At 48.3% G+C, this 20,342-nt stretch overlaps 2 protein-coding genes across 2 annotated transcripts; both read right to left on the bottom strand.

Moving 5' to 3' along the window:
• Positions 1–1,896: 1,896 nt before the first annotated feature.
• Positions 1,897–11,737, bottom strand: rps19 (ribosomal protein S19). The gene is made up of 6 exons (XM_068018502.1): positions 11,691–11,737; positions 8,284–8,354; positions 7,415–7,515; positions 5,744–5,927; positions 2,134–2,188; positions 1,897–1,969 (listed from the first exon to the last, which is right to left on the bottom strand). The coding sequence occupies exons 2-6, from the start codon at positions 8,352–8,354 to the stop codon at positions 1,943–1,945; spliced, it is 438 nt and encodes a 145-aa protein (XP_067874603.1). The 5' UTR covers positions 11,691–11,737; the 3' UTR covers positions 1,897–1,942.
• Positions 11,738–12,171: 434 nt separating this feature from the next.
• LOC137352941 (adenosine receptor A2a-like) lies at positions 12,172–19,963 on the bottom strand. Its single transcript, XM_068018800.1, has 2 exons — positions 19,056–19,963; positions 12,172–15,079 (listed from the first exon to the last, which is right to left on the bottom strand). The coding sequence occupies exons 1-2, from the start codon at positions 19,379–19,381 to the stop codon at positions 14,374–14,376; spliced, it is 1,032 nt and encodes a 343-aa protein (XP_067874901.1). The 5' UTR covers positions 19,382–19,963; the 3' UTR covers positions 12,172–14,373.
• Positions 19,964–20,342: the final 379 nt, after the last annotated feature.

Below are 20,342 nucleotides of genomic sequence, written 5' to 3'. Positions count from 1 at the left end.
GTCTGATGAAAAATCATTAATTACCAAATTGTTTGCTCCAACAGAACTCCAGTGGTTTTCATTAATTGCCTCAAAAGTATTCGTGGACTAATGTCTTTGGAGTAACGTTGGCCTATTGATGCATCATCTGCAAAGTTAAAAATGTGCTGTATATTAAAGTCCAGGTCTTTAATACATCACAAGAGCAGTGGTCTTATACCAACCCGAGGGGGAACGCCACTGTAACCTGTCCCTCACTGTCTGAGAATGGTGGGGATGTGGTAGAGAATATGGGGTTAATGTAGGATTAGTGTAAATGGGTGGTTGTTGGTCGGCACAGACTCGGTGGGCCCAAGGGCCTGTTTCAGGGCTGTATCTCTAAATAAAATAAAGACTCTGCTTTCTATCTGTAGTCTGATGTTGGATCTATGCTGCCACTGTCTCTCAATTTCATGGGCTTTAATGCTAATGAAACCTATTACACGATACTTTGTCACAAGCCTTTGTAAGTCCATGCACACTGGATCCAAGAATTTAGACAAATACGAGTTACTTTCCTACACTGGCTTTCATTCATTAGTCCAAATGCTGATTAATTTTGTTCTGGATTATTGTTTCTAAAATAGTTTCCTCACCACTGATGTTAGGCTGACTGGTTTACTATTGGTAGTGGCTTCACCTTTACTGCTTCATTGGCAGCTACATCCTCTTTGGTCAACACATATGCATAGCACTCATTCAAACCATGCCCTCATCTTTTAGTCTCTAATGGCTTCCTACACCTGACTACACTTTTATCATTTGTTTATACAAGACTTTTGGGTTCCATTTTGTGTTGGCCTCTGATCTATTTTCCTACCGTCTTTAACTCTCTTTTTTGGGAGTTCTGTAATTTCGATATTCTCTACCATTATGAAATTTACAATTGTCATGGGTCTTTTTCTGTTGTGCTGTTGTGACTAGCACAGAAAGTATTTACTGGAATGGTACCAGGGATGAGAGACTGGTCGTGTGGAGAGATTGGAGAAGCTGGGGTTGTTCTCCTTAGGGAAGCAGAGAAGGTTCAGAGGAAATTTTGTTTGCAAAGTCATGAATAGGTTTTCTAAATCCTAAGATAGCATTATGTAGATGGACTTTCAAAAGGCATATTATGAAGTGTCACTTATTGGGGTTGCTAGCAAAACTGAAATCTGTGGGATAAAAGGGGCAGTAGCAGCATGGTTACAAACCTAAAGGATAGAAGACAATCGTAGTAAATGACTAGACTGGAGGGAGGTAAACAGACATTCCCCAGGGTTCAGTACAAGGACCACTGCTGTTTTTGATATACATCAATGAGGAAATTACATGACAATTTCAAAATTTAGAGGATACTAAATTGGAAGTGTAGTGAACAGTGAGGACAGTAAGCGACTTTAAAAGCAACTAGTTAAGTCGATAGACTGGGACAATTCTACTTAAGAGAAGACCGGGGGGGGGCGGGGAGATTTGGTTGAGATGTTCAAGTCATGAAGTGTTTAGAAAGTGAATAAAAATAAACTGCTTCCAATAGCTAAAGGGTCGATTCAAGGCAGCATGTTTTTTTAAACAAATGATTAGGATTTGGAATGCATTACCTGATAGGGTGATGGATACAGATTCAATATCTTTCAAAAGGGGAATTGAATAAATGCTTGAAGAAAAGTCTTGCAGGAATACAGGAAAAGAGCGGAACTAATTGGATTGCTCTTCAAAAGATCCTCCTTCTGAACTGTCTTTGTGCAATGGTTCGGAATGTCATCACTTACCTGGAAACGCGCAGCCTCAGTTACATTTTACAGAGAATGACCGAGCAATGATCTACAAAAGACATGACAGAAGCCTCTATCGACCCCAACAGCTGGCTGAAGATTGGAATAAACACACCCAACACAGCAGTTAGAACTAAAGGCTTTTATTATTCTCCAAAATATGACACACACATTCAATGTTTCTTGCTTGCTGCTGCAACCTGCAAAAGAAAAAGGCAGGATTTTCCAGTCTGCTACAGCAAATTGGTCACAAACACACTCTTCGACGTTCTAGCTCCTGCTTATACTGCCCAATCCTCACAATTTGTCTTAAATGGCTTGAGAACCGTTTACACAAACTCAAAACCATCAAAGTTATTCTCACCTGTCCAGCAATTCGGTCTAAGTCTCTCTGCCCCTGTGGAGTCAGTCTGCGGCCACTGTAGCAAGGAAATAAATGCATTAAAAAGCCATTATTAAAAATTCTGTGTGATGTCAAGTTACTCCGCTTTGGACTCAAGTATTTGTTTACTTTATAATTTCTGCAGCCATAATTCTGTGGTTCTTCACACCTGGAATATAATCCTAGATACTAAAAAAAAAGATTTACGGAAACACCATTTTGCAGATCACAGATGCAGGAACCCAGGCTGAAAGCCACAAATGGCATTCTGCAACCAAACTGCACAGAAAATCTCAAAAATCATAATCACAAATGCCGATCGCTGCACTGAGCTGAGAAATTCCAGACTTCACACACAAGAGAAAGGCTTGCTGTGGCGATGGTCACCGAGAAGATTCCATGAGAAACCGAGCGGATTTTCAGACCGCACACGGGCACCCACACAAAAAAATGCAGCTGATTCAGCAAACTCACTGAAGTTACACCATCATCGTTAATCAAGAAAAGACTGTAGTACATCCTAAAGTAAGTAAATCAGCAGAGCCAATGACGCAGTCACAGCAGGCGTGGGGAATGCCCATCACAGTCCAGTATGACGCCAGGTTCTAGGGGTTTCCCCCCACTCGAATGACAGTCTATTCATTTATGCATTGAGGTTGAACAGGTTAAACAAATGAGGAATGTCTCCTTTTGACAAATCTGGGGATTTTTTTTGTGGAAGTATTTTGGACAGAAGCGGCACGCGATGCAGATCTTAGCAACCAGCATCATTCCTGCAGCCAAGGTCAAACTTCAGATTTATGTTCTTTTCCACCAGTCACCCTGGGATTAATCTTTGCACAGTTTGCACATCTTTCCTGCAGTGACATGTCAGTTTTAAAAAAAAATTCCATTATGCCTGCATCTAGCCAGTCACTTAGCAATCCTTCCCCAAACCAAACAATCCAGCTTTCCCCGTGACTCCCAAGTAATGGGTCCATCTAGTCTTGATAATTTCAAACACTGTCTTAGCCAGCCTCCTACCTTACACCCCTGTAAACTCTGCCGCCAGTCACTCACCACCCACTGTGCCCAGTCTGGCAAGGGCTCGATTGAATACCTGGCTGGAGAACTGGTGTAGGAGGGAGGGCATCAGATTTGAGACATTGGGACCGGTTCTGGGGTAGGTGGGGCCTGCATTTGATGGACGGGCTGTATCTTAGCAGGACTGGGACGAATATCCTCACAGGGAGACTGGCTAGTGGGGTTTAAACTAAATTGTCAGGGGGATAGGAACCTGAGAGGGAGCTCAGATTAGAGGGAAGCAAAACTGGTAACTTGTCAGGGGTGTGGGAACCAGAAGCAAGTATCAGAGTGGCATACCAAGGTGCACAGAATACTGGGGGAGATAGACAGCACGAGAGTAGGGAATAGTAAGAAAATAATAAAGTCTGAATCAGGGTTAATGCGCATGTCTGTGAATGCAGAGTGCGGTTATTAAGAATGGTGAGGTACAGGTGAAGATTGACATGTGGAAATAAGATGTTGTGGCTCGAACAGAGACCGGCTCAAAGGAGGGCAGGACTGGGTGTTAAATATTCCTGGATGCAAGCTGTTCAGGAAAGATAGGAAAGGGAAAGAAGGGGGATGGGTGGCAGTATTGATTAAGGAGAGGATTGCAGTGCTGGAGAAAAGATTATGTCCCAGAGTGGTTGAGGACAGAATCTAATTTGGCTACAGCTAAGGAACAAAAAAAAGGCGCATTACACTGCTCGACGTCGGCTATAGGCCACCAGCTAGTGGGAAGGACGCGGAGGAAGAAATTTGCAAGGAAATTACAGAGAAGTGCAAAAATTATAGGGTAGTTATATTGGGGGACTTTTTCAGTCCTCCTTAGACTCAGGAGCGGTGCCAGAGGACTGGAGAATTGCAAACATTATACCCTTGTTCAAAAAAAAGGTGTAAAGATAAGCCGAACAACTGCAGACCAATCATTTCGATTTCGGTGCTGGCAAAACTTCTAGAAAATACGGAAAGCCAGCGTAGATTTCTTAAGGGAAAACAATGTTTAACTAACTTTCAAAAGGCACTTTGATACAGTGCCACACAACAGACTTGTGAGCAAACTTGTAGCTCCTGGAATGAGGATGGTAGCAACATGGATACGAAATTGGCTGAGTGACAGGAAACAGAGAGTATTGGTTAATGGATGTTTTCGGGCTTCAGGAAGGTCTGTAGTGGAGTTCCCCAGGGATCAGTGTTTGGGACCTTTGCTTTTCCTGATTATATATATATATATATAAAAATAAAAATGACCTACACCTTGGTGTACAGGACACAATTTCAAAGTTTGCAGATGATATGAAACTTGGAAGCATTATGAACTGTGGATAGTGTAGAACTTCAAAAGGACAAACAAGTTGGTGGAATGGGCAGACAGGTGGCAGATGAAGTTCAATGCAGAGAAATGTGAAGTAATTCATTTTGGTAGGAAGGTGGTGGCAGGACAGGTTGAGAGAGCAGTTAATAAAGCATAGTGTGTCCTGGGCTTTATTAATCGGGGCATAGAGTACAAGAGCAGGAAGTTATGTTGAACTCGTACAAGACACTAGTTTGGCCTCAACAGGAGTACGGCATCCAGTTCTGGGCCCCGCACTTTAGGAAAGACGCAAGGGCATTGGAGAGAGTACAGAAAATATTCATGAGAATGGTTCCAGGGATGAGGAATTTCAGTTATAAAGATAGTTTGGAGAAGATAGGACTGTTTTCCTTGGAGCAGAGAAGGCTGAGAGGTAATTTGATACAGGTATTCAAAATTATGAGGGGTCTGGACAGAGTAAGGAGTAGGAACAGTTTCCCACTAATGAAAGGATCGAGAACCAGAGGGCACAGATTTAAAGTATTTGGTAACAGAAGCTAAAGTGACATGAGGAAAAACTTTTTCATGCAGGTCTGGAATGCACTGCCTGAGAAAGCGGTGGAGGCAGATTCAATGCAGGCATTCAAAAAGCAATTTGACAATTATGTGAAAAGAATGAATGTGCAGGGTTACAGGAAGGTGACTGGGGAATGGAACTGAGGGAATTGCTCTTTCAGAGAGCCAGTATGGATACAATGGGATGAATGGCCTCCTTCTGCACTAACAATTCCGTGGGTAGATAGATAAACAACTAAACGTATTGACAGACTGAGGAAGCCATTAAAAAAAAACACACTTGGGGTTTCACTCCCAAAAGGGATAAAGTTGAAAAGCAAGGAGTTTATGTTAAAAACAGAGAGCTGCCTCCCGAAAGGAGATGTTAATCATAAAGTGGCCCATAAAATTGTACACCAGAAGCCATACTGAATATGCTAATAGGGTGAGATGAAGAGGGAGTGGGAGGAGGCCTGTGCGGAGCATAAACACTGACATGAGGACTAGTCGGGTCAAATGGCTTGTTTCGGTGCTGTACATTCAATGGAATGCAGCTGAGCAAAAGCTCAGTGGATCTCAACCCTTCGAACTTAGCAATCATTTATTCAAGTAGTCAGGGCAAGGTGTTTTCACCAAGTCCTGCCCGGTGGAAAGGCACAACCATGCACAGGGTGAACACATTTAACATTGTTCTCTTACCCGTTGGGATCCTTCTCGACCATCTTTAGCCCTTCGAGAGCCTGCAGCACCTTCCTGGCGACAGATTTGGAGCCCCGGCTGAAATGGCTGGGCTTCACGCCGTTCCGCTGACGGCCGCCGTAAATCTTGGTCATGGCGCCCACTCCAACACCACCCCGTAGGTACAAGTGACGGACTGTGGAGGCTGAAGCAAGCAAGAGGGATAATTAGGACAGTCTCTTATCACAAGTGTCCAACCTCCCAACCCTGCACGTGCACGACCAGCTTGGTTCAGTTGATCGCATTTGGCTTTCTCAGCGGGGCCGAGCACTCACGTTGGTAAAAGCTCCAGTTTGGTACTGAGGGAGTGTGGCATTGAATATGGTGCTGCTGAGACCCCAGCTGTGTCGCCCGGAACAATAGAAGCAGCCGGAAGCTCCTCCAACGCCCTGTCCAAGTCCCACCAAAACTACCTTAGGGATCAATGCTGGCAGCAAACCATCTGAGGACTGTCACCAGTCAAATGTGACAAAGTACTCCACAGGCTCTGATGTTCTGTCACATACTGAAGATGCGATACCATTGTGCGCGTGTGCTGGGACTGCTCTCCCTAGGGCAGAGACGGTTAAGGTGAGATTTAATCGAGGCGTTCAAAATAGTGAGGTGGTTTCTTGGAGTAAATAAGGAGAAACTGTTTCCAGAGGTAGGAGGGTCAGTAACCAGAGGGACACAATTTAAGATAATGGGCAAAAACCAGGGGCGAGGCCAGAAAGCACCAGAGACTGGAAACGCCAGAGCTTTTGGTAGATGATTAGCGGGAGTGGAGAAAGTTCCCCAAAAACCTGTCAAAGACGTCACCATTAGCAATGTTGACCAGGACATCTTTAATTAAAAGAAATGCCCTGGGACCTTTGCCTCTCCCAAATATTCAAGTGACCCAATGTTTTATCTGAAAGACAGCACCCTCAGTAATGCACTGGAGTTGCCAGCGAAGATTATGGGCTTGGCCCCAAGATCTTCTGTCTTGGGAGAAAGCATCGGCAACTGAGCAAAGCTGGCACCTTCAGTTCTAACCGAAGAGAGTGGGGGCAGTCGTCAGCAAAAGACTCCAGGCTTCAACTGGAAATCAATTAGAAATCAAACGCAACATACTGAAAGAAAAACAAAGTAACGGCAAACGCTCAGCAGGTCTGGCAGCATCTGTGGACAGAGGGAAACACAACAGAAATCGGCACCATCATTCTGACTCCTAAATAACAGCTGGAGTAGAGCACAAGCCAATTGAAAGTCACGCTCTGATCAAACGTTACAAATGCTGGCAACATGTGTGGAGAGAAAAACAGTTAACGTTTCAGCTCAATGATCCTTGATCAGAACTGATTTAGCAGCCTGAAATGTTAGCTGTTTTTCTCTCTCTCTCTCCACGGATGCTGCCAGACTGGAGCATTTGCAGCACTTTCTGATTTCCAGCATCCGTAATATGTTGCTATTGAATTCAAGTGCAGTGTCCAGTTCTGGCTTCGGCAAGACCAGATAATTGGAGGGGGGGGGCCCTTGAAAAGGTGTAGAGAATAACCAGTGGTAGACCCTTCACAACCAAGCTGTGTACGAACGGACTGAGCCTATCTGCCTTCATAGGTTATATGGACAGCTTTAAAACAACAGGAAGAGTACAGTGTTAATTCCACTCACCAGCTCGGGTATAGAACCAGTTATCATCATAAGGAGCCAGTTCTTTGTGTTTGCCCAGCTTCACTGTGTCCACCCAATCAGGTACCTTTAATTTGCCAGACCTGTAAACACAGATGAATGTGAAAATCCCCCTGGAATCCATACCAGTGGAAAATCTGTACAAACACCACAGATATCTCCTACAGTAAGCAGTCCCTGCAAATCTCTGCTTACTCCTCACTTATAAATAACACTAGCCTTGAACACAAAACCCAGAGACCCGTTTCAAAACATTAAGAGGCCTAGCGCAGTTCATTGCCTGCCCACTGGCTCGGAGCGTGAAGACAAGTTTTTTTTTTTGGTTAAGAGTAAATCAACACCTGATACTTTGTTTTCATTTGTGTGTTGAATACACGCTGATCTGAAGATAGCGTCCCAAGGAACTTCACCAGAGCGTTACCAGAAAAATAAAGTCAAGACACCGAGCCAAATGAGGAGATATTAGGTGAGGCAACACAGGATATTCCACAGCTTAGGGCCCAGGCCAGAACAGTGAAGAGCTGCAGGAGGTCAGAGAGAGGGAGGAATGAGGCCGCGGAAGGATTCGAACACAATGATGCAAATGTTAAAATTCTTTAATTGCTGGACCAGCAGCTAATATAGGCCAACAAGCAACAGGGCTCAACAGGACTTGGTGCCAGTTAGGATGCAGACGGCAGAGTTTGGGATGAACTGAAGTTTAGTGCAGGTAACTGATTTACACCGTATTAGAGCTCAAACAATGAATATTTAGAAATAAGATGCATGAATTGAGCGGGATACAGATGAAACATTGTATAGGGTATTCTGAACGCCTCCTTTAAACCCAACTGGAAACATTTAATACATACTTCTTTAGAAAAGCTCCAAGAGCTCGAACAAACTCCTGCTGATTCACGTCTTTCACTGTTACACCAGGCATCTGAGGAAACGAAACACAAAGTGAGTGAAATGCAATTTTACGGCAAAACCCGAAGCAGAACTGGCCATCATTTGTCCACATCAATTCTACTGCATTTAAAAGAGTTACATCTGCAACGAAAGGTCGGTTCTGGAATCCCACTGCAGGGCTCAAAATGGCACTTGCACATTCATCAGGTCTCTGGGCACACAGTGCAGGCTGTGCTGGCAGAACCATAGACAGTTTCCCCAGCTGCGAGCAGGCGATGAAGGACAGCCAATAGAGCATCTGAAATATCCCTCTTCATTTACAGCATCGCATGCGCAGCCCAGCACACTCTCAAAGTCCTGCTTGCTGCTGAATGGCAGACCCCCTTCATACACTAAAGGTATGAGCAACGACATGAAGCAATAGGATGTTGGAGCCGATGAAGGACAATTGTTTCCACGATGAGACATACTACTCTGCCCTTGGTCAAATCTCAGTCAACCATCTTTGTTTTCATAGTCAGTCATTAGACAAGGAGGCTTGTGTTCCTCAGGAAGGACACATCACCCAACACTAAAGACAGTTACACAACAAAGGCAGCGTGATCCCCTGGACTGGCTTCAACCACCTAGATGAGTGAGAGAACTTTCTAGATTTTGTTTTCCTCCAGGGAGTGTAATTTTATTCACCCAGAGGCCGGTGGGGTGTCTGGAACTCGCTGCCTGAAAGGCCGATGGAAGCAGAAACCCACATACTTGGATATGCCCTAGAGATATCGTAACCTACAGGGTCAAGAGACTGGTCTGGATTGCTCTTTTTCTGCTCACAAGGACACCTTTGGTACCATATAGATCTCTCTGGGGTTTTTTATAGCCGCTTCCGAGAGATCATATTGTTTCAGAAGGGATGCAGAGTGTGTCTGTTTGTATATACACATTGTTGTGTGCAATAGGCTGGTTAATCAAAGGGTTTTTACTTGTTCATTTTTTGCATAATCCATGTACCTCCCCCATACATCTACATACCCCCCACCCTCTATACCCCAACTCCCTACAGAGCCCCTTCTACCCCAGTTCCTGACAAAACCCCCCCTCACCCCAGTTCCTGACAAACCCCTCCCTCACCCCTTCTACCCCAGTTCCTGACAAAACCCCCCCTCACCCCAGTTCCTGACAAACCCCTCCCTCACCCCTTCTACCCCAGTTCCTTACAGAGCCCCCCCTCACCCCTTCTACCCCAGTTCCTTACAGACCCCCCTTCTACCCCAGTTCCTTACAGACCCCCCCTCACTCCTTCTACCCCAGTTCCTTACAGACCCCCCCCTCACCCCTTCTACCCCAGTTCCTTACAGACCCCCCCCTTCTACCCCAGTTCCTTACAGACCCCCCCTTCTACCCCAGTTCCTTACAGACCCCCCCTTCTACCCCAGTTCCTTACAGACCCCCCCTTCTACCCCAGTTCCTTACAGACCCCCCCTTCTACCCCAGTTCCTTACAGACCCCCCCTTCTACCCCAGTTCCTTACAGACCCCCCCCCTTCTACCCCAGTTCCTTACAGACCCCCCCTTCTACCCCAGTTCCTTACAGACCCCCCCTTCTACCCCAGTTGCTTACAGACCCCCCCCTTCTACCCCAGTTCCTTCCAGACCCCCCTTCTACCCCAGTTCCTTACAGACCCCCCCTTCTACCCCAGTTCCTTACAGACCCCCCCTTCTACCCCAGTTCCTTACAGACCCCCCCTTCTACCCCAGTTCCTTACAGACCCCCCCTTCTACCCCAGTTCCTTACAGACCCCCCCCTTCTACCCCAGTTCCTTACAGACCCCCCCTTCTACCCCAGTTCCTTACAGACCCCCCCTTCTACCCCAGTTCCTTACAGACCCCCCCTTCTACCCCAGTTCCTTACAGACCCCCCCTTCTACCCCAGTTCCCTACAGACCCCCCCTTCTACCCCAGTTCCTTACAGACCCCCCCTTCTACCCCAGTTCTTTACAGACCCCCCCTTCTACCCCAGTTCCTTACAGACCCCCCCTTCTACCCCAGTTCCTTACAGACCCCCCCCTTCTACCCCAGTTCCTTACAGACCCCCCCCTTCTACCCCAGTTCCTTACAGACCCCCCCTTCTACCCCAGTTCCTTACAGACCCCCCCTTCTACCCCAGTTCCTTACAGACCCCCCCCTTCTACCCCAGTTCCTTACAGACCCCCCCCTTCTACCCCAGTTCCTTACAGACCCCCCCCCCTTCTACCCCAGTTCCTTACAGACCCCCCTTCTACCCCAGTTCCTTACAGACCCCCCTTCTACCCCAGTTCCTTACAGACCCCCCCCTTCTACCCCAGTTCCTTACAGACCCCCCCTTCTACCCCAGTTCCTTACAGACCCCCCCTTCTACCCCAGTTCCTTACAGACCCCCCCTTCTACCCCAGTTCCTTACAGACCCCCCCCTTCTACCCCAGTTCCTTACAGACCCCCCCTTCTACCCCAGTTCCTTACAGACCCCCCCTTCTACCCCAGTTCCTTACAGACCCCCCCTTCTACCCCAGTTCCTTACAGACCCCCCCTTCTACCCCAGTTCCCTACAGACCCCCCCTTCTACCCCAGTTCCTTACAGACCCCCCCTTCTACCCCAGTTCTTTACAGACCCCCCCTTCTACCCCAGTTCCTTACAGACCCCCCCCTTCTACCCCAGTTCCTTACAGACCCCCCCTTCTACCCCAGTTCCTTACAGACCCCCCTTCTACCCCAGTTCCTTACAGACCCCCCCTTCTACCCCAGTTCCTTACAGACCCCCCCTTCTACCCCAGTTCCTTACAGACCCCCCCCTTCTACCCCAGTTCCTTACAGACCCCCCCCCTTCTACCCCAGTTCCTTACAGACCCCCCCCCTTCTACCCCAGTTCCTTACAGACCCCCCTTCTACCCCAGTTCCTTACAGACCCCCCTTCTACCCCAGTTCCTTACAGACCCCCCCCTTCTACCCCAGTTCCTTACAGACCCCCCCCTTCTACCCCAGTTCCTTACAGACCCCCCCCCTTCTACCCGTTCCTTACAGACCCCCCCCTTCTACCCCAGTTCCTGAACAAAACCCCAACAAAACCATAACAAGAGCCGGACGAGGTCATTCGGCTGCTCGGACTGCGGGGCCTCCTCTCCAGAAGTCTCGACTCCTTCAGCCTTTATAACCAGGCCTTTCCCCCCCCCCAACAGACCCGGGCCTCGCTCCGGCCGGACCACGCTCCCCCACAGGCGGCGCCCCGAAGCTCCGGGACCGATCACAGAGCCGAGCCCGATGTTGCGGGGGGGGGGGGGGAGGGAGGACCGGCCGGCTTGCCTCCCCTCCCCTCGCCCTCCACTCCCTCCGCCTTCCCTCACCGTGCCTCCTGCGCGCCGTCCGGGGAGGAAAAGACCGGCACGGGGCCGCCCGCCCGCATTTCACAGGGCCACCAATTCCCGCCGTGCGTCACACTCTCGCGAGATCCCGATCGGAGCCGATTGGCTGAGCGTGGGTAAAGGAGGCGGTGCGGCGCCGGGAAGGTGGGGGGGGGGGGGGGAGAAACGTCATCGCCGCCTTCTTTGTAAAGGCGCGAAAGTGGAACGGCCAGGAAGGAGGGGGGGGCGGAGTTATGTTCGCCATCTTGGTAAAGCCATAGCGTCACCGCCAATGAGCGGTGGCGGGAGGGCGGCGTAAACAAATGGGACGGCCATCTTTGTAAAGGACGCAAGGGGCTGCGGAAGAACCGAGTGGTGAGGGGAAGCCATTCTGGTAAAGGGAATGATCAGGCAACAACAACAACAACAACAACAACAACAACTTTTGATCAATAGTGACTTTATTTTTAACAACAACTTTCGATACAACAACAACTTTCTATCAACAACTTTATTTTTTTTTACCGGCAACAACTTTATTTCGGACGACTTCCCCGACAGCTTCTGACGACAACTTTCCGACAATTTTATTTCCAACAACTTTTTTCCCCCAACGACAACCTTCTTTCAGCCAACAACTTTCCAACGACAACGGCTTTCTGACAACGATTTACATTTGTACCAAGCCTTTTATCACGGTGAAGGTGCTATATAAATACACGGTGTTGTAGTAATGTGATGAACGCAATTTTCTTTTACCACTCATTCATGGTATGTGGACATCACTGGCTGGGCCAGCATTTATTACCCAACCCATAATTGCCCCCTTGAGAAGTTGGTGGTGAGCTGCCTTCTTGCACCACTGCAGCCCATCTGCTCAAGGTACTCCCACGGAGCTGTTGAATGGTCATGTTGATTGAGGGATAAATATCGGTCCAGAGCACTGAGGAGAACTTCCCTGCTTTTCTTCCAAATCTTACCGTGGGATCTTTAATATCCATACTTCACTTTCATATAAATTTCCTTGGAGCATTTTTCTATTTTAAAGGTATTGTTGTCATGCAGGCCCAAGAATGAGGCATATTAAATTTGTCGCATGAACGTTGATTTTAAATTTGCCGGGATGAAGAGAAGGCCTGTTACAAAGGCTGCCAGACACTTAGCTGAAAAACATTTGCATACTAACAGACAGTGCTTGTGGAGACAAAAGGACCATTCCCTGACACATTCAACCTACAATGGATTTTGATCACCAGATATTGAAGGTGTAAGGAAGAGCATTCCAGAGAGTGCTAAGGTGATACAAGCCACAAAAGTCAGGACTGGTTAAACCAGCTGGTCACATGACTAACTGGCTGGCGCAGAGTTTTTTGAACTAGCCACAGAGTTTTTGAACTTAGAAATATTGTTTGCTCCTGGAGTGAGATGACCTCTCCTGTCTGCTCCCATCTCTTTCTCACAAGCCTCTGGACCCAATGAGGACACATGAACTTCAGGAGAGAAAAGTCTCCTACATCAAAGAAGGTTCAAGAAGAATACTGGGCCCCAACGAAAAGCAAGACCTACCTACAATCAAGGACTCTACAGCGAGCTCGAAGAATAGTAACCAAAACCATCTTCAGATATTAGCCTCAAACTTTGCCACTTTATTTCTTCTGCTCTTTTCTGTCTCTATCTGCATGGCTGTATCGCGTATGCATGCTAGCGTGGGCATGTCGTGTATCCGTAGGCGTTAACCAAATTAGAGTTTAAGTTTAATAAAGTTCACAATTTTTTCTTTAAACCTAAGAAAACCTGTTTGGTTAGTTTCTTTGCCTTATAATTGGATGTTAGTGAACTAAGGGGGAGCGAAAAAAAGGGGTGTGTAAAATTAAACCCTGTTACGGTAAGACCAGGTGAAGGCTGAGAGGGAACCCTAGACCCCTTTCTTGCCTGGTTGTAACATTGATAGCATACAGGCATTAAATTGCATTAAAATACCACAAAGTTCGACTTACTTAATTTATTCTCACAGGTACATCAATGAAATGTATCACAGATATCATAACTTAATAATGGCTGATTACATTTTATATGGAATGATTATCAATTTCAAGCACACCATTCATTTTTCAGTTATTGGACAATCAAAAACAAGGAGGAATTTCTGCAGATTATTTTTAAATTGCCTTTATTTTCGACTGCCTGCCATGGTACAGTGAGAATCACTCTGAGTCAGGAGGTTGTGGGTCCATGTCCCACTCCAGGAACTTGAGCACAGAATCTCGGCTGATACTCACAGTGCCAGTATGGAGGGAGCACCGCACTGCCAGAGGGTCAGTACTGAGGGAGTGCTGCACTGCCAGAGGGTCAGTACTGAGGGAGTGCTGCACTGTTGGAGGGTCAATACTGAGGGAGTGCTGCACTGTGGGAGGGTCAGTACTGAGGGGGTGCTGCACTGTCGGAGGGTCAGTACTGAGGGAGTGCTGCACTGTCAGAGGGTCAGTACTGAGGGAGTGCTGCACTGTCAGAGGGTCAGTACTGAGGGAGTGCCGCACTGTCCCGGGGAGTAGAGTTTTGGATGAGCTCAAGTTTATGAAGGGTGTTAGCTGGGACGCTGCCTTGGGGAGCACCCTCTCAAACCACCCCATTCCAACATTCACCACTTGATTCCACGGCAGTCACAACCTCTGACACATGAAGCTGTCTATGGTCTGGCAATCTGGAACACAGGGCCAACTCTGGGCGTGGAAATGCAGAACAGCACATAACGGACAAAGACAGCTTTCAAAGCGGTGCCGAAATCCTTCTTCCTCAGGGCGTACACCATCGGGTTGATGAGCGAGTTCAGGTGCGAGAGGATCACGACGAAATAGAAGAGCCAAGTTGGCAGCCTGCAGCTCGGGCAGAAGTACGCCAGGCTGTTAACCACGTTAATCGGCATCCAGCAGCAGAAGAAGATGCCGACCATTAGCAGGAGGGTCTTGGCAGTCTGCACCTCGCTCCTCTTGGCTGACCGGAACTGCTGTCTGTGGAAGTACCTGCGGACAATCCTGAACGAGTCGGTGTAAATCCCAAACATGACCGAGAGGGGCACGAGCGTGCAGCAGAAAAACATGAAGTAGACCATGTAGGTGGTGGAGATGACACCCCGGAATGAGCACTGGCCCACTGTGTGCCAGCTGCGATTGGCAGAATTCAGGATGGCAAAGGGTCGAGGAAAGAAGCCCAGGAGAGAGATCTTTTGCCTCAGGATGGCTCTTTCGACTGGGGCCGTGAGGTTGGCTGTCGGAGTGACGAAAGACTCAAAGCCGTTCCATCCCATCAGCGGGGTGAAGCCAATGATCAACGATGAGATCCAGCAGAGGCAGATCGCCATGGTAACCCGCTTCTTCGTGACCAGGATGCTGTACCTGGGGGGGGGGAAGGAATGATAAAATGAAACGGTGCAGGTTTGTAAGGCACTGAAACACTTCCTGGTCAGACAAAGCTCATTTTAAAAAAAAGAGACTTGCATTTCTCTAGCGCCTTTCTCCTCCTCAGAACGCCGCAAAGCGCTTTATGGCCCATGAAGTACTTTTTTTTGGAAGTGTGGTCACTGCTGTAATGTAGGAAAAGCGGCAGCCAATTTGCGCACAGCAAGATCCCACAAACAGCAATGTGATAATGACCCAAACCATCTGGTTTTTTTTTAGTGATGTTGGTTGAGGGATAAATATTGTCCCCAGGACACCGAGGAGAACTCACCCCTGCTCGTCTGCCACGGGATCTTTTACACCCACCTGAGAGAGCATACGGGGGCCTCGGTTTAACGTCTCATCTGAAAGACGGCACCTCCGACAGTGCAGCACTCCCTCAGTACTGACCCTCCGACAGTTCAGCACTCCCTCAGTACTGACCCTCCCACAGTGCAGCACTCCCTCAGTACTGACCCTCCGACAGTGCAGCACTCCCTCAGTACTGACCCTCCCACAGTGCAGCACTCCCTCAGTACTGACCCTCCGACAGTGCAGAACTCCTTCAGTACTGACCCTCTGACAGTGCAGCACTCCCTCAGTACTGACCCTCCGACAGTGCAGCACTCCCTCAATACTGACCCTCCGACAGTGCAGCACTCCCTCAGTACTGACCCTCCATCAGTGCAGCACTCCCTCAGTACTGACCCTCCATCAGTGCAGCACTCCCTCAGTACTGACCCTCCATCAGTGCAGCACTCCCTCAGTACTGACCCTCCGACAGTGCAGCACTCCCTCAGTACTGACTGTCTGACATTTTTATTTATTCTTTCTTGGGATGTGGGCGTCACTGGCTAGGCCAGCATTTGTTGCCCATCCCTAACTGCCCTTGACAACTGAGTGTCTTGCGAGGCCATTTCAGAGGTCAGTTAAGGGTCAACCACATTGCTGTGGGTCTGGAGTCACATGTCGGCCAGACCAGGGAAGGACGGCAGATTTCCTTCCCTAAATGACACTCGTGAACCTGATTTTTTTTTGTGACAATTGATGATAGTTTCATGGCACCTTTCAATTCCAGATTTTTATTAATTAATTGAATTTAAATTCTACCAACTGCCCTGGTGGGATTTGAACCCATGTCCCCAGGGCATTAGCCTGGTCCTCTGGTTTAGTTGTTCACTGACATTACCACTACACTTCTGTCTCCCCATAAAGTATAAGTATATCCTTCCCTAGGTAAGGAGACCAAAACTGTTTATTAGTTACAGAAATATTGGCGATTGGTGGGGTGGGGAGTAGGAAAAGCAGTTTGACTGCACAGGGCAATTGGAGGTGGGTGGTTTTTAAGCTAAAACCTCCAGGAGCACGCCCAATCAGAATTGGCTACCCTGCTCAGCCGGCAATTCGCCATCTCTCCCTGCCCACGCCTGAATACTGGCCTGTTTTCCAGCTGAGGTTGGCAAATGTGACCTCTGCCAACTGGCCCCCTTGGTCATAGAGTCATTTACAGCACAGAAGGAGGCCATTCGGCCCATCGAGTCGATGCCAGCTCTCCGCGGAGCTGTGCAGTCAGTCCCCAGCTCAGTCCCCCTATCCCTGCAAGTCTGTTTCTCTCGGGTGGCCATCCAACGTCCCCTTGGAGTCATCGACTATCTCCGCTTCCACCTCCTAGGCAGTGAGTTCCAGCTCATTACCACTCGCTGTGTAAACAAGTTCTTTCTCACGTTCCCCCCCACCCTGCATCTCTTGCCCAAAACCTTCAATCTGTGTCTCCTCGTCCTTGTACCATTTGTTAATGGGAACAGTTTTTCTTTGCCTAACTTATCTAAGCCTGTCATAAACCTGCACACCTCTCTCAAATCTCCTCTCAATCTCCTTTATACTAAACAGTACTACCCCAGCTTCTCCAACCTAACCTTGTAACTAAAACCCCCCATCCCTGGAACCATTCTGGTAAATCTCCTCTGCACCCTCTCAAGGACCCTCACATCCTTCCTGACGTGTGGTGACCAGAACTGGACGCAATCCTCTAGTTGGGGGCCTAACCGGAGCTTTATAAAGGTTCAGCATAACTCCCCTGCTTTTGTACTCAATGCCTCTATTTATGAAGCCCGAGATCCCAAATGCTTTACTAACCACTCTCTCGATATGTCCAGCCACCTTCAAAGATCGATGCACATGCACCCCCAGGATCCTCTGTTCCTGCCCACTCTTTGGAAATGTGCCATTCAGTCTATATTGCCTCTCCCTATTCCTTCTGCCAAAATGCATTACCTCACACTTGTCAGTATTAAACTCCATTTGCCACCTCTCTGCCCACTCCTCTAGCCTATCTACGTCCTGTTGCAGTTGATTGGTATCATCCTCACCTCCAAGTTTGGTGCCATCGGCAAATTTTGAGATTCTACTCTGTATTCCAAGATCCAAGTCATTTATATATGTCAAAAAAGCAGTGGTCCCAGCACTGACCCTTGATCTTCACCACATAGTGAAGTTTGTTAAACCACTCAGCACGTGTACATGGCAATTTTCACAGCAAAAGTGTTTTAAAGAGCAAAGCCAGAGCTCATTGTACTTCATTGGCTGCTTTTGGACGCCCTGAGGGGATGAAAGGTGCTATAGAAATGCAAGCCTTTCTTTCTTTCATTGAATGCAAATCCAGCTCACACCCAGTGCCCAGTGAGTGCCCAACCAGTGCCCACTTCCAGTCAGCATGTCAATACCCAGCGCCTCACATTCTCTGACGCATCTTCCTCACCCCAACCAAAACCCTCCAATGCCAATCCCTCATATGATGCCTCAGAAGACTCATTGTTGGATCCTCACTGTATGGATCGTCCAGGGTCATTGTGTATGGGTCTCGAGGAATGCTCAATGTGTGTATATATCAGGATGCTCAACGTATGTCCGTGGGAGTCCTGCGGTGAGTAACTCACCTCCTGACTCCCCAAAGCCTGTCCACCATCTACAAGGCACAAGTCAGGAGTGTGATGGAATACTCTCCACTTGCCTGGATGGGTGCAGCTCCAACAACACTCAAGAAGCTCGACACCATCCAGGACAAAGCAGCCCGCTTGATTGGCACCCCATCCACAAACATTCACTCCCTCCACCACCGACGCACAGTGGCAGCAGTGTGTACCATCTACAAGATGCACTGCAGCAACTCACCAAGGCTCCTTAGACAGCACCTTCCAAACCCGCGACCTCTACCAACTAGAAGGACAAGGGCAGCAGATGCATGGGAACACCACCACCTGCAAGTTCCCCTCCAAGTCACACACCATCCTGGAGGATGGCCATTCAGCCCATCGAGTCCGTGCTGGGCTCTCCACAGAGCTATCCTGTCAGTCCCACTCCCCGGCTCGATCCCTGTAGCCCTGCAAGTCTATTTCTCTTAGGTGACCATGCAACTTCCTCTTAGAGTCAGTGATTGTGTCTGCTTCCACCACCCTTGTGGGCAGTGAGTTCCCGGTCATTATCATCCACTGTGTAAAGAAGTGCTTCCTCATATTCCCCCTGCCTATAGCGTTCAAGCTGTGTCCCCTAGTTCTTGTACCATTTTCTTTGTCTACCTTATCTAAGCCTGTCATAATCTTGTCCACTTCTATTAAATCTCCCCTCAATCTCCTTTGTTCCGGGGAGAACAAACCCCAGCTTTTCCAACTGAACCTTGTAACTAAAACCCCCCATCCCTGGAACCACTCTGGTAAATCTCCTCTGCACCCTCTCAAGGACCCTCACATCCTTCCTGACGTGTGGTGACCAGAACTGGACGCAATACTCCAATTGGGGCCTAACCAGAGGTTTACTCGGTGTGAGTTCGGACGCGGCGGGGAGGGCGGCAGAGTTTGGAGGCGAGTTTCCGGAGAGCGGGACAGTCGAGCCCCGGTCCGAGTCGAGGTTGAAATAAAATCTTTAAAAGGCAGTTTACCTGCTCGGTTGTCGGATTTTGAGGTGGGTATTGATCGCGATGGCCAGGAGCACGAAGACGGAGAACTGGGTGGTGACCAGCGGGCAACAGGCAATCATAAGGCAACCGTAGAAAGAAACGGAGAGGTCCAGGCTGAGCAAGATGGAACAGGGTGCAGCCAGGGCCCCCACACTTAGATCGGCCAGTGCTAGGCAGGTGATCAGGTAGTTTGTCAGCGTCCTCAGTTCCCGGTGTAAGTAGACAGTTGTGCACACCAGCAAGTTAATGCTGATTACACTGATAGCAAGTGCAACCTCCAGAGCAATGAACAGATTGTCCGCCCCCATTGAATTAGTCGATAACCAACGTTTCGTTCGCTTGGTCACTTTGCAACGCCGTTTGTTTCCCCCAAACTTCTGCCCCAGGTCCCTGCTTTAAGACCCCTGAGATTGCTGCAGCTGTACTTTCGCGTTCACAATCTTAACTGGAAGCTGACAGGAAATCAGGTACCAGTGAGATGCAGTTTGATCCGGACAATTACATTGGCAGCAGAGGGGGTTATGAAGGGGGAAACAATAACGAGGAGAATCACATCTGTCACCTCCACAGATATGCAAAGAATATATTTTGCAACTCAGAGGCAAAGCATTGCCTTCCCTTCCTGCGTGAAGAATGATAAATCCAGATTTCATACAACTTGTGCCTTGATTTGAAGTGGTCGAGCGTTCACAGGGATTAGTGAAATCAATGGTGCGTGTGTGTTCGAAACACTCAGCCCCTCTTATCAGATATCACTCAACTCCACAGCAAACATTTTAAACCACCGGTGCGTTAAAACAAAAAATCACTGAATTGCAAAGATAACTCAGGGTGCGAGCTGCTGTCAGGTGCTCAGGGTGTTGCTAAGGGAATGCAAGCAGATCGACAACATCTTGTGGACTTTGTAAAGTGCATCCCGAGATCTATAACCGAGAGCCAATGCTAATGGACCTTCCGTCACACCCCTCTCAGTTCCCCTCTCTGAGGGTTAACCATTTCCCACCCACACAATTACTGGGCACGCAGTGTCAATTCGCTTTTTTTTTTGCTAAGGTATTTCGTTTTTCATTAAATTTGGGGATATCTCTACAGCTGCAAAAATCATTTCAACGCTAGTGTCATCATCAAAGAGAATCACACTCCCTCTACACTGTCCCCATCAAACACTCCCAGGACAGGTACAGCACCGGGTGTCCCTGGAAAAGGAGCATGCGGTGTCCGCCGGTACGCTTGAGGCCTTCCGCGACCGGTGGGCACCGCAGGGACTGG

Source organism: Heterodontus francisci, chromosome 39 (genome assembly GCF_036365525.1).
Source record: "Heterodontus francisci isolate sHetFra1 chromosome 39, sHetFra1.hap1, whole genome shotgun sequence".
Taxonomy (NCBI): domain Eukaryota; kingdom Metazoa; phylum Chordata; class Chondrichthyes; order Heterodontiformes; family Heterodontidae; genus Heterodontus; species Heterodontus francisci.
The sequence above is the reverse complement of the archived record's forward strand: the minus strand, read 5'-3'. Positions and strand labels throughout refer to the sequence as shown.